Genomic DNA, 13,203 nt, shown 5'->3' with positions numbered 1-13,203 from the left:
AAAGTCAGACTATATAGGTATCTTGCCAAAGACACATTTTCTCACAAGACACCGTACCCACAACGACGACGACGACGACGACGACGACGACGACAGCAACAACAACAGCTATGAGATACTTCGCATATCCCTTCCCTGTTCAAGGAAACGCATATTCTCGCATAACCGAAAGCCGCCGTAACGACATCACGATTGGGCTTCAAAGCTCCGAAAGGATCTCTAGCCGCACATCTCGCCAACCACCCACCAAAGAGAGTGACGATACGTACATCCAGCGTATTGAAGAGAAACACGCCAATACAGTAGATAAATCAGACCCCAAGCGCGGCGATTTCGAACGAGCGATCTCCAAGAAATTGAAGGGATTGGCAAAAAAGACATTCCAAGCTTTTTGCAAAAAGCCAAAGAACACCATCCAAGCTACAAACCCGGGACATAAAGCCAATGCATATGGCCAGTACTCACAGCCATATGTTTTCTGGTAAATAAGAAGGTCAATGTCCTTATTGGCTCAAAGATTATTTGTTGCCGAACGCCACATACTGCTACTCCTCATATGGTATCTTGGAGGTAGCAACTATTTGGGATTAGCGTGCGGTATTTCTCTACAACACAACACTACCTGGGTATTGTCGAAGGATTCCTCAATGCCGCGTTTGAGGGATATATGAGTTCAGGAATAGCGACCCCTTGTACGCTCATGTACTGGTGTCGGTCTTTCGCATTTCTTCTTCGCACTGCGCGGGTATGGACCTATCACTTCGACATCTATACGGCAATCATGAATACGTTTACCATCAGATAAGCGAAGAAGAAGATTCCAGAAGCGACTATGCTTTCGTCACATCTGATGACGATCAAACCTTCAGCCGCACGGGGATACCCAGCGAGAATCGCACAGCACCCAAACCATTACAAAGGGTCAGAGGAGCGCCTCGAAGACACGTATATGCTGATAAAGAGACACAAACAACACCAAATTTGCAACAAAAATCGCCATACACTACCTCAGCATACGCGTCATCAACCTACTCAACCTCTACCATGCAAACCTCCTTAGATACCATCCATACTGAGCCTAGCACCTGTCATGGAATCCGCCCAACAGATTCCAGACCGTCCAAACCCTCCGAAGCATGCCCCATGACGGACAGCGCTATCGAACTCCACACTCTCACACCCGCCTACCCTCATCGTTACCCGCCTGGCATCGTTGTCATCAAGACGCTCGACGAACAAGGCATCGAAGTTTTCGAAGAAACAGATCTCACGCATCGAAATGCTCTCTTCATAGACCTCAAGCCCACTGTAGCCACAAAGGTTGAGCTTACTGGTGTTGTGCAAAGAACAGGGAGAGCTGGGTTGATGGAGAGAGCTTTAGGGAGGATTGTTGACGCACTGGCAAGAGATGAAGATGACAGATGACTTGAGGAAGAAACAGAGCACCCAAGACCTATGGCCTGATAGTGGCGTTAGAGCCACATGCACGACGCATCGTTACGTTGCGTCAACGTTGCCGCTGCAATACTATTCAGCAGTCACCTTCGGTTACTCAACACTCATGACCAACTCAACAGAAACAGACACGCTCGGCTAGTTGACTGTATCCGCGGTCATTAAACAGGCGACGAGAAATAATCCAAAACTGGAAGCTGAGATATGGTTGATTGCTTAAGGACTCTCGCTGTGAGCTGGTTAACGTTGAGGACGGGGCTATCAAGAGATGCATACATCAAACTGCCAGCCTACTAAGGATGGATAGACGTAAGTTTCATATTGGTGGAACGTTCTCGCGGTGACCTTTGATCGTGGTCGGGACGAAATATTGGTATGAAAAGGAGCGCAGCTTATGGAACGCGTTGGTTCTTTTATGTTGAGGATAGCCCAAAACATCACTGACAACTCCATTCACACGCCCTTCGCCTTCCTCCAACTACAATTTGGTACCAATTATCAAATCATTCGCCATATGGTTTCTTGCAGCTCAGATGTGCATTTCCAGCACGACGCCGTGTGGGCCTCCATCCTCAGCACCGTAGTTTAGCTCGAACCAGTAGACGTCCAAATATCTCTTGCTAGCAGGATGAATTACGAATTGCGCTACATTTCCTTTGGGGCACGAGAACCACTTGCTGACAACCTCCGTTGCGCCGTTCATAGACAGCACGTATGTATCGTAGTGCTCGGTTATGGCTGGCTTGTTGTTCCAGGTAGTGCCGCCGTTGACAAGCTTGGGTTCGATGCGTGAGATGTTGATGGCGAAAGGTGCTTCACCTTTGAGGCTGAGCGGAGCATTCTTAAAGGTGTCAGTGTTGATGAGGAATCGGAGGCGACAGATATCTGCGGCGTTGTCGGGGACATCGTAGTTGACGGCTGTCCATTGCTCATCAAGGGATCTGTCCTGGTAGAGGTAAGTATGATCCAGACGATTGCGTGTGTGTGTATTTTTGTTAACACGTACGTCGTAGCTGACGGTCGCGTTGTTCTGGGTCGGAAAAGCGGTATCTGGCTGAGACTTCTTGAGAGGCAGAAGCATGTGCGGGAATTGCGTGTCAAGCAGGGTCGCAAAAGCTGGTAGGCCAAACACGACGAGAAGGAGAGCGGAGACACGCATGTTGGATATATGAGAAGTGATGAAGGCTGTTGGTTTGTTGGAGTTGGAGCTGCTGATACTGAGATATGGATGCTTCACTGTTGGTGTTCTTATATCTGACAGTGAAGCACAACAAGGCTCGCGTTGTAACACTTGCCTGGCGATCCAGAAGTCAACATCAAGGTCGTGACGCCCTTGACTAGGTTCTTGTAAGACGTAAGCAAATGTCTACAAACAGAACGGAACTTGCACTCGCTGCAGCCAAGGAAGCAGCGAACAGCGTCACAACGACCAACTTTGATGCGGCGAATGATCAATGATACAAGGGTCAATACAAGTCCCGGTAACACAAATACATGCTCAATGTGCTCAACAATGCAGCGATGAATCAACTTTTTCCAAAAAAAAAAAACAAGGTGTGATGCAGCTGTCATTCGCGTATCGGTACAGTGCGCTAGGATTGAGAGCCAAAGTACAGGTAGTTCTAAGGTACCAAACGGGTAGTTGCAGGAATCGCATGACTCATTTGATAATTTGTCGAATTAATTAGCTTCTGCTCATAATTTCAACAAGTAAACTCAGGTTTTGTGATAAAACAAGTCATGTACTATGTTGCGGAGCATCAGCGGCTAGGCATACACTCTGCCTTGTTGTGAACAACTGTGAAGTTTGGTATCACGATACGTCCAGTCTTCTCGAAGTATCAAATAAGCCGTGCTACCTGAAGCCAAATGTCAGGAACAACAACGGAATGCGATGACGTAAAAGCGCGTGATGTGGATGTCAGTGCTCATGACACAACTCCTGAACTTTCATCACACCGCTGTGTCTCAAAGTTTGGCGGCGTTGAGACTGTAGTCGAGTTGTGACTTTGGAATGATATGTTTGAAGTCATGTTCTCGATCGCAACAAGATGCGTGTAGCTTGTGTACTAGCATAACCCTTTTTTGGCGCTATCCTTGGATGAGGATGTATAGCCAATGCTCCACCGAGCATGCCACAAGTTGTAAAACTGAAGAAGAACTGTGTCGACGCGTACAAACACGTGTTATGCCTACACAAGATGATAAGTGAGTATTGCCTGCGCCCACAAGCATCGGATCTGAAAAGTGCTATCGACAAAGGATCAGAGTATTCGGGACCGACCAGCTTGTCTGGGGCCAGCCCCACTATCTTCGGAAGATATACAGCTGAAGAAGATTATGACCTAGTGTGATCGTCACAGTAGTAGCCAGCCTCTGATAACCAGCGGCTCGTTGTGGAGCTATTACATAGAGTGCCTTGGATACGTGAGATATTGGTAAGATGTTAACGTGATACGAAGAGGAGAAAGCCAGAAGCAAGTAGCTGCTCGTGTATAAGGCTACGTGTTACACATTGAATTTGTGTTTGGATCCGACCACGTTCAAGAGGAAAGGTGAAAGCATTGGGAAGTGGAGAGGTTGGGGGTGACGTAGCGGTCCAGCGATGCAGCGGCTTTGGGGTCTCGGCCAATGACGCCGTCGTCATTCCTCAGCGTTATGGCATCGCACATGTAGCCTGAGCATCGCACTCAACAGCCAACTGTACGCGTTGTAATCTCACCAACTCGATGACGGCTTTGAGCTTGCCAGCATGGCATCCTTCTCAAGATTGCGACCCGCCTTGAAGCGCGGTGCGGCCAGACTCGCCGCCCCTCATGTCCAACACGTCTCTTTCCGACGAAGCCTCTACCTCGCGCCGCCATACCTGCTCGACGACTACATACCGCGTTACCAACTTTTGTCCTCGGTAGACGCCGCGAAGAAACGATCCCTGGCGTACGCGCATTTGCGCGAATGTAACCTGTGTCCTCGGCTTTGCGGTGTCAACCGCTATGAGACGACGGGTGTATGCCTGATAGGAGCCGAGACTGTGAAGGTGAATACCATCGCTCCTCATTTTGGCGGTAGGTCGAAGCTGTCGAAGCCCGGGATTGCGCGCGCTAACGTGGACCAGAGGAGCCCTGTTTCCAGGGACACAACGGCTCTGGATCAGTTTTTTTCTCTGGGTGCAACCTGAGATGCGTCTTCTGCCAGGTAAACGCCTCTTATTCCATGGTCATATGTGCGCTAAATCTATATCTAGAACCACGACATAGCACACCAGCGCAATGGTTTCGATCTTACGCCCGAGGAGCTTGCCGAGTGGTTCATGAAGCTGCAGGACGTGGGCCGGGTACACAACATCAACCTCGTTACACCCGAGCATGTCGCACCCCAGGTTTGCTTGGCCATCCTGCACGCGCGTGAGCTCGGTCTGCACATACCCATCATTTACAACACGTCATCGTTTGATTCGCTGGAGAGCATCCAGTTAATGAATGGCCTGGTTGACATTTACCTTCCCGACTTTAAGGTCTGGAGTGACAAGACAAGCCGGCAGTTGCTCAAGGCCGACGGCTACACAAAGGTGGCTATGCAAAGCATCAAGGCTATGCACGACCAGGTCGGCGACCTCTGCTTCACCGCAGACGGTATTGCCAAAAAGGGAGTACTTGTGCGCCACCTGGTCATGCCGGGGAAAGAGGACGAGGGTAGGGAGATCATGAGATGGCTTGCGGACAATGTGAGCAAAGACATCATGGTTCACATTATGGAACAGTATTTCCCGAGAGCCCATGTGGGTAAGGAGCGGCGTGGCCGTGCAGGTCAAGATGTCGTTGAGCCAGGCGGTGCTGAAGCATCGGCTTCGACCAAAAAAGACATAAGGTATTCGGACATCAATCGTCCTGTAGACTTGAATGAGGTAGCTTCAGTCAAGAAAGCCGCTGAAGAAGCTGGCCTTTGGAGGTTTGTCGAAGCATCGAGGCATGGCGGCTTCAACATCTGAGGTGGCCTTTGATGCACAACCTGCTTCTCTTGGCAGATGTCATTGGCAAGTCTTTCTTCTGTCACTGCATGCTGTTGCTCACATAGGCTGCGAGCTGCACCATGAGGAAGGCACGAGTCGAGGATTCTCACCCACAGCTGCCGTTCGCAGGTCGCGCTTGCTTCAAACACAACTCAAGTATGTTATCGCCTAGAATCGATCGAGAACTCCATCACCTCACACAACACTGCAAACACAGAACAGCATATTGATTTGTGCATTACTATGAGACCCTCCGACATCATGGACAGCATTGCCGACATGGAACGAATCGTCCATGACCTCAAGGTTGACCGAGACACTTGGCAGGCCGTGGCGCTCCAATACAAAGAGGCTTTCGAGACGCAATCAAACCGCCTGCAACAATTACAGGACGTATGTTTTGCCGCGCAAGCTGAACTAGAGAACGAGCGCGCTCAACGTCAACGACTTCGGGTAGTTTCTGATGGGCGCGACAACCACCGCCCTACATCCCTCGATGGTGTTGAAGATCTTGAAGTTAATTTCACTTTTGGTACAGCTGCAGTGTATGCACCAATCAGGACTGAGCATCTTCAACTACGTTTGTCTTCAGAGGACTGCACCAACCCTTTGTTCGAACGCGTGCAGGAGTGCATTACCCAGCGGAACTACGGCACTGCTTTGGTCGAGGTCGAGCGTCTTTTACGCGGCCCGCTTAGCTGCAAAGCCCGCGCCGAAGGCTTGCTCCTAAAGAGCAACATCCTACGCGCTTCAGGACCCGATGCGCTCCTCGATGCGCTAGCTACGTGTAGCGAAGCCGTAGATCTATGCGATCGTCTCTCCGAACTCCAGGACTTCTTACCTAGGATACGATTTCAGCGCAGCCTATTATGTTACGAGCTACGTCTACTGCACCAAGCCCGAGAAGCCTTCAGTACCATCAGTGACAACGAACTACTTCCTGCTAAAGCCGGCGAGCTTTCAAAGTCTTACGATGATGACCAGCATCTGCTGCGCTGTACCAAGCGTCGGTCGGGCTTTGATGAGAGTCGCACTATGGAAGGCTTGCTCGCTCAACTGGAAGATAAGAATGCAGAGGTTTTAGGGCCCTAGGATTAAATGACTTTCGGCACGCTGATCTTCCCTAGAATAAACGCAGACGTACGAGTGCGCAACTTAGGCAGCGCGCCGCCGCAAAAGCGAGACGAGTGTCTTTACCCTACCGCTGGGTTAAGTCAACGAGCGACGGACCTCACCGAGAGTAACGTCCTGTAATCGTACTAGTCTATCATGACGAGAAGGCAAGGTAGACGCCACGAATAGCTAGGCGTGTGGTGAGCTTCACCACCAGGGCTCCCTTGGTGAGGTGCATCTCATTGTTCGTACATTGAATGTTTTCAACCATTGCGTTGGGTATCCCGGCAGTCTTTGTCGCAATTGCCCTCTGTCGCGCAAGGCTGCATACCACGAACAAAGACGTCTTAGCATGTGTTGGACCAGGTGACTGCGCACTCAAATAACGTATTTATCTTATCTAAACTGCTTCGCCAGTAATGTGTCACAACACCAAATTATCAGGAAGTCTTGCAATTTCGTCTCCCGACTGATGAGTTCGAAATGTCTATACATGCTATACTATCGCCGGGCGTGTGTCCCTCTCCTGGTGAGCTTCCCCAGCACAACGAATCTCTCATTGAGGATGTTCGCGCATTCATCAGCGATTTGCCTTTCCCAGAAGTGCAAAGTCGACCTTGGGATCGCGCGTCACCATCGATTTTGTCTTTTCAAGAAGATGAAGACGTTATTGGCATCGATGGCACAACGGAAAAGTCCACCCTTGACGGTATTCCTACCGAATTGACAGAGCATGATGGATATAGGAATCGCATGCGAATGGTTCAATGTCAACTATACCTGTTGCGTTGCGAGGTCTTACAGTCTAGAGCTAATGCTGTCGAACCAAAACCGTGGACTCATTGTCCAAATTTATCCACACCCAACCACTATCGCGATATTCTGAAGTGTGCCAGGTACGCGCAACGTCTGGCTGAAGCAATATCCAACTACGACTTACAAGCACGCTCCAAATACTGGTATGGACGAGGATGTGCTGGTTTAGGCGATTGGGAGTCCGCTATAAGCCATTTCGCAGCTGCTCTGAAGCTGCATGTACCGAACAGCAAACCACGTAACCGTATGCGTCGGCAGAGAAGTGCGCTGAGATTCAAGAAGCATGATGCTAAGTTCCTTTTGCGAAGTGTAATACGCCACTATGACTTATGTACCCAGAAAAGGAAAGATGCGTGTAAGACTGCTCATACGCGGGAAGAGGACTCCGGCCACATCGGAGAGTCTGGCGTTGGAGCGCCTACGGAATCATCTTGGATGCCGTATTATGAAAACATGGTTCATCGCTCAAGGGAGAAGTCGACAACCGGGAAGCAGTCAACGCTCGATCAACTTCTCTTGGGCAAATCTGCGCCCATCCTCGACGAAGAAGTCGTTCTCACTGAAGAAGAGATCATTGCTATCAAGAAGAGACTGAAACTGAATGACGGCAAACGAGAAGTTCGAAAGATCTTCGACGCGAAAGAGTGGCTGTATATCCTGCGCGGTGATAACATTGAGCGCAACAGTGTTGACAGTCAAGATACAGTGTCTGACACCGTTCAAAGCCGTCACAGCGAGCCATCTCAGGCACCATCACCAGCTTCTATCATCACGCCACCACAATCCTCACCCAGCATTCCACATAATCTAGGCGCTGAAATGGATTGCGCAGGCTACGACAGTGGCAGCGCGACACCGTCGCTCTTCGAAAGTCCAAGGTCGCCCTTGTTGAACGGAACCAATAAAACAGCGCCGCCACCAATGGTGGACGTCCAAAGCTGTCGCGACGTAGCATCACCGCTCATAAGTTCAAGCTCACAAGGATGCTAGGATTGGTGAAGCTGTGCAAATTTCGTTCGGCTCGATGGGTCCAGAGATGGAGAAGCATTGACATGAGGAAGAGTGAGGAAGGGTCAAGTCTGACATCGATACACAGGCTGTTGATATTGAGAATGTTGTGGGTACGCCTGTTAGTGAGATGGTAGTGGTACTCCAGCGAGTAGGGCTGGTGATAGGTGACTTTTTGCGTAATAATTGAAAGGATGGTATAAGAGTGTTTGTCCAATTCACAATAGTACATTGGCCACGTTAGAAGCATCGACTGAGTGTTTCAATGTCACAGAACCATGGCACTGTGGTGAAGATGGACCTCCGTGGACTTGTACGCCGTTTTGAAACATCATTGTATCACAAACATGAGCCCATTCGCGTAAAGAAACTCGTCGGGCGTATACTTGTCTGCATTCCATGACCGGGGTGAGTATTTGTTCTGCCGCATTGGGTCGAACCGGAGGGCTTGTCCTTGCTAATCCGCTACGTGCCGCTTGCAGCTGCGACTCCACAGCACTCACGCTTGGCCCGCTTGCGGATCCCACTGAACTGCACAAATTAGCCAACCCGCGATCTCACCGTGCTTGCCAGGTGTTCATGAGGACAATAGGTTCGCGATTTGGTGTCATCTGGTAGATAAAATTGTCAAAAGAAAGAAGCTTGTACTAGAAGTGTCATGAGCACAATGAATAAGCTATCAAGAGGAGTATAGTCAACGTAGTTGACCCACGAAACTCAAGGGAATCTGTCGGGGCGAGGATGAAATATGGATGTACTTTGGCAGTTTTTCCGGTCAGCGCCTTGGTTCCGCTGGTAAGAACCCCTACCTGCATGAGCGATATGCAGATACGTGCCGTCGGCTATACTGATGCGTGATGCTGGCCAATAAAAGGACTAGGATCATCCTCTTAGATCATTATTACTCGCTGTACAAGATGCCCTGCAATCTAAAACGCCGACGTCGAGCACCTTCTAGAGATAACCTTAGCACGACAAAGAACTTCCCGTTGCTTCGCTCGGCTATCGTGTTCGGTCGATGCTGAATCCTCTACACGGCGACCCGCATTGGCTCGATGGGTATGAGAGGTGGACCCTTTGAATCGTGGGTAATGTGGGCCCTGCTATAGTTGTTTGCACTGCATAGTATTCCCCAGATCTTTGGCCCTAAATAATGCCCCAGCAGCCATTCATATTCCGTTGTTAAGGTCTTCTATCTCAACACAACCACCACACAGGAGGCTCATTGCAACTACGCTCCTCGTATCCTGAAATTAAATCGTCCATGCGGCTCATCTTGAATCTTTTTCTCACAGCTGTGCTGGGTCTTGTACCTGCGGCCAGTGCGACACCATGTCAGGTGCCTGATGTCAGCTTCGACTTCGTATGTCTTTTCCCAAACATGATTGCATACCCAAGACTAAGCTGAGGCTTTGTCAAGATAATCATCGGAGGTGGAACAGCTGGCCTTGCACTGGCCTCCCGACTCAGCAAGGCCCTGCCAAGTCATTGTGTTTTGGTAATCGAAGCTGGCCCGGATGGACGCCACGAGCAACGAATTTATATACCCGGGTTAAGAGGTTCGACCTTTGGCTCCTCTTATGATTGGAGTCTCCCAACTGTGCCACAGGCTGCAGCAAACAATCGGACTATAGGTCACAACCGTGGTAAGGTCCTAGGAGGCACCTCGGCCCTGAATCTGCTTGTCTGGAACCGTGCCACTGTCAAGGAATACGATGCGTGGGAAGAGCTTGGGAACCCGGGGTGGGGGTGGCAGAATATGTATCCAAGTATGCTGAAAACCGAGGTAAGTCGTAGTCGTACAAAACGTGTGTGAAACATTCACTAAGTTCGCACTTTCGCATCTGCAGTACTTTCAACGCCAAAATGGCACCGCACAGTACGGCGTCGACGGTGTTGGATATGGCGGCCCAATCCAAGTCGCTCTGACCGAAAATCCACCGCCCCAACTCCAAGCTTGTATCCCAACTCTGACCAGTCTTGGACTGCAAGAGAACCTTGAATCGTTGAATGGCAACAACCTTGGTGTCATGTACCAGCCGGCCACGTATCGCGCGTCCAATCACACACGGTCCTACTCAGTTGATTATATTCCAGAAGCTGGCGATAACCTGGCTTTCATGTTTAACACTACCGTTCACAGAGTGCAGCTCAACACGAAAGGGTCGAAGGCGACTGGTGTCGTGCTCATGAACGGCACATTAGTGAAAGCCAGGAGGGAAGTAATTGTCGCAGCCGGGAGTTTACTTTCGCCAAAGATACTGGAACTTTCCGGAATAGGTCAGAGAACCGTGTTGAACGACGCTGGTATCAAGCAAGTTATCGAACTCCCTGGGGTTGGCGAAAACTTACAGGATCATCTTCGAATCCAAACAACATACGAACTCAAACCCGATGTACTTGGGGTAGATGTTCTGAAATACAACACGACATTGGCAGCTATTGAGTTGGAACGTTGGAAACGTGGCCAGCCATCTTTGTACCAATACGCTGGTAGTTGTTATGGCTTTCTGAAGTGGAAACAGGCTCTTGGCGACGACAGCAAGCTCGTCCAACTGGCGATGCAATCAGCGAACATGTCAAACCCTGTGGACCGAAAGAAGCTTGAGCTGCTCACTGGCCATGGATCTGGAGCGCCAGATATCGAGGTCGTATTCAGCGATGGTTATATTGGAACGACTGGATATCCAAAGAACGGTACAACTGGCTACGGTAAGCAGTATGTGACACTTCTTGCTGGAGTCCAGCACCCATTCGCCAGAGGATCGGTACACATCAATGGATCTGACCCTCTGAACAAGCCCCTAGTGAACCCGAGATATCTAAGTACATCCTATGATCTGGAGGCTTTGATATCAGCAGCAAAGTATGCGCGAAGAATGGCTAAGACTGCTCCTTTCAAGAACGTCTGGGTTTCCGAATTCGACCCTGGTATGGACACCGAAACGAACGCAGAGTGGGAGATGTACATCAGGGATAACGTATTTACATTCTACCATCCACTAGGTACTTGTGCGATGTTGCCGAAGAAAGACGGTGGCGTGGTTGACCCAAAACTGAGAGTTTATGGCGTGGGGAATCTCCGGGTTGTGGACGCGAGCGTAATTCCGATGATCATCTCTGCACACATCCAGACAGCCATCTATGGCATCGCAGAGCGGGCAGCGGAGATCATCACGGCGGAGTACCGCTGATGGGAAGGCTCCGGAGTCGCGATGGATAGAACGCGAGGAAGGCTGGCACATGCAGAATCAAGTCCGGCAAGGCTTAGCCTCATTCGTGTTAGCGAACCTCAGGAGCGTGTCGTAGCGCGTCGCGACATGATAGCGTCGTGTCGTCATTCTGCTATGCTCATCTGTTTTGATGGTAACCATATCTAGACACCTGTGTACAGCCACCTTCTTGCGCGCGTGTCCTGCAAAGAGTCTCGATCTTGGACGCATGAAAAGTCTGTCGCTGATATCGAGTGTCTTCATCGACCGACTATGTCATTACTCCATCAGACCTGAGAAGGTAAAAAAGTACAGCCAGACAAGTGCACAAGATTGGTAATGCTGTTCCAGAGGCCAGTTATCTTCTCGTTTTTGTCCGTGCTGTGTGATCCAGCGTCCAAATGAATGACGCATGATAGGAAGCTGAAACAATCAACTAGCCGAAGCCTCCTGTACCAGTGGTTCAATCAATATCGCGCAGAAACGTCTGAACCATACCACGCGTACGCCAACCCTGCCGACTTCCATTCCAACTCAACACTTTGCTATACATTACTCAAGAGGAGTGGCTCCTCGATTCAGGGCCATGATGGATGCGTAGAGCATCAACGTCAGTATGCCAGTTGCCTGATATATTCACAAGATGTCGTCAATAGCTGGTGATCGAGACGGGGCGGCGGTCACTTACTGCAAACACGACAGTGATAAGGCATGTTATGGGCATAGCAGTACCCATGTTCGGAGTACGCAGCTGCATACGCGTGGCGATAGTGCATTGGTGCAGTCACCTGCTGAGTCTGTGGAATCGGTGTTGCATACGTGGGGAAGTGGCCGTTTGCACGCGTTTGGGCAAGCACACGCTGATGGTGGTTCATTGTGGTGGTCAACATGGTGCCGTACACCCCCAATATGCCTTCGAGATCATCTGGTTGCATGTCTGATGTACGAAGCTGAAACGCGTTGTCGGCTTCTTGGTGTAGGGTTCGCATATTGAGAAGTTGGCCGACTGCCTCCCTACGTCTCGCGGCAATATAGGCTTTGTGCTGCTCAAGTGCTCGGACGCGATCAGCGACGTCGATAACGCTTCGTTCAAAATTCCTGAGATCCGCGTTCTCTTGCTCCAATCTGGAAATACGCTCTGCCTGCTCTTGCTGTATTTCTTGTAGTGCTCGCAGCTGCGCTGCGAAACCCATAGGCACCATCATCTGACTGTGTCCTGGATTCGGGATCTGTGCAGGTTCCGGATGAAGTTGCAGAGGAAGATTCAGGCTTGTCATCGCTGAATGAGCGGCTTCTGCCGTATCTGACTGCATCTATGTGGCGTGTGGTCCTGAGGTTACTGCACGGAGAGTCAAGGTTGATGAGCGGGCGGCAGGCAGGGTTGGTTGGGGGTATGGTTGCTGATGCCGCAAGCGAACAAATTCCCGCAAACGGTTAGACAGTAGCGAGAGAGCCGAATGGTGGTAAAGTGCCTCAGTGAGCGATGAAAGGCGCACTGGTGGAGATGGATGGTGATTTTGGAGCACGGGAGACAGGGTATTGTATCGCGTCAGTTACGCGTTCAGTCCTACAACCACGTAATAGCTACTC

General features: G+C 50.2%; 7 protein-coding genes across 7 annotated transcripts; 5 read left to right on the top strand and 2 right to left on the bottom strand.

Moving 5' to 3' along the window:
- Positions 1–110: 110 nt before the first annotated feature.
- CC77DRAFT_1052129 (hypothetical protein) lies at positions 111–1,906 on the top strand (the record flags this gene model as incomplete). The annotated part of the gene is made up of 3 exons (XM_018527689.1): positions 111–481; positions 592–745; positions 802–1,906. The coding sequence occupies 3 exons, from the start codon at positions 111–113 to the stop codon at positions 1,423–1,425; spliced, it is 1,149 nt and encodes a 382-aa protein (XP_018383144.1). The 3' UTR covers positions 1,426–1,906.
- CC77DRAFT_1074313 (hypothetical protein) lies at positions 1,638–2,614 on the bottom strand (the record flags this gene model as incomplete). The annotated part of the gene is made up of 2 exons (XM_018529208.1): positions 1,638–2,401; positions 2,462–2,614. 2 exons carry the CDS (start codon positions 2,612–2,614, stop codon positions 1,985–1,987), a joined length of 570 nt encoding a protein of 189 aa, XP_018383143.1. The 3' UTR covers positions 1,638–1,984.
- A 1,479-nt stretch (positions 2,615–4,093) lies between these two features.
- CC77DRAFT_233074 (hypothetical protein) lies at positions 4,094–5,575 on the top strand. The gene is made up of 3 exons (XM_018530763.1): positions 4,094–4,520; positions 4,571–4,650; positions 4,700–5,575. The coding sequence occupies exons 1-3, from the start codon at positions 4,208–4,210 to the stop codon at positions 5,441–5,443; spliced, it is 1,137 nt and encodes a 378-aa protein (XP_018383142.1). The 5' UTR covers positions 4,094–4,207; the 3' UTR covers positions 5,444–5,575.
- Positions 5,576–5,725: 150 nt separating this feature from the next.
- CC77DRAFT_941280 (hypothetical protein) lies at positions 5,726–6,708 on the top strand (the record flags this gene model as incomplete). Its single annotated transcript, XM_018534788.1, has 2 exons — positions 5,726–6,541; positions 6,592–6,708. 2 exons carry the CDS (start codon positions 5,726–5,728, stop codon positions 6,706–6,708), a joined length of 933 nt encoding a protein of 310 aa, XP_018383141.1.
- Positions 6,709–6,808: 100 nt separating this feature from the next.
- On the top strand, positions 6,809–8,453 carry CC77DRAFT_233120 (hypothetical protein). Its single transcript, XM_018530764.1, has one exon. The coding sequence runs from the start codon at positions 7,061–7,063 to the stop codon at positions 8,381–8,383; it is 1,323 nt and encodes a 440-aa protein (XP_018383140.1). The 5' UTR covers positions 6,809–7,060; the 3' UTR covers positions 8,384–8,453.
- Positions 8,454–9,665: 1,212 nt separating this feature from the next.
- CC77DRAFT_968034 (alcohol oxidase) lies at positions 9,666–11,603 on the top strand (the record flags this gene model as incomplete). The annotated part of the gene is made up of 3 exons (XM_018535766.1): positions 9,666–9,764; positions 9,822–10,187; positions 10,252–11,603. The coding sequence occupies 3 exons, from the start codon at positions 9,666–9,668 to the stop codon at positions 11,593–11,595; spliced, it is 1,809 nt and encodes a 602-aa protein (XP_018383139.1). The 3' UTR covers positions 11,596–11,603.
- Positions 11,604–12,062: 459 nt separating this feature from the next.
- CC77DRAFT_1096961 (hypothetical protein) lies at positions 12,063–12,890 on the bottom strand (the record flags this gene model as incomplete). The annotated part of the gene is made up of 2 exons (XM_018529869.1): positions 12,063–12,240; positions 12,302–12,890. 2 exons carry the CDS (start codon positions 12,888–12,890, stop codon positions 12,170–12,172), a joined length of 660 nt encoding a protein of 219 aa, XP_018383138.1. The 3' UTR covers positions 12,063–12,169.
- Between the last annotated feature and the right edge of the window lie 313 nt (positions 12,891–13,203).

This window comes from Alternaria alternata (genome assembly GCF_001642055.1).
Source record: "Alternaria alternata strain SRC1lrK2f unplaced genomic scaffold CC77scaffold_17, whole genome shotgun sequence".
In the NCBI taxonomy this organism is placed as follows: domain Eukaryota; kingdom Fungi; phylum Ascomycota; class Dothideomycetes; order Pleosporales; family Pleosporaceae; genus Alternaria; species Alternaria alternata.
Note: the sequence above shows the minus strand (reverse complement) of the source record. Positions and strands in the feature narration are given on the sequence as shown.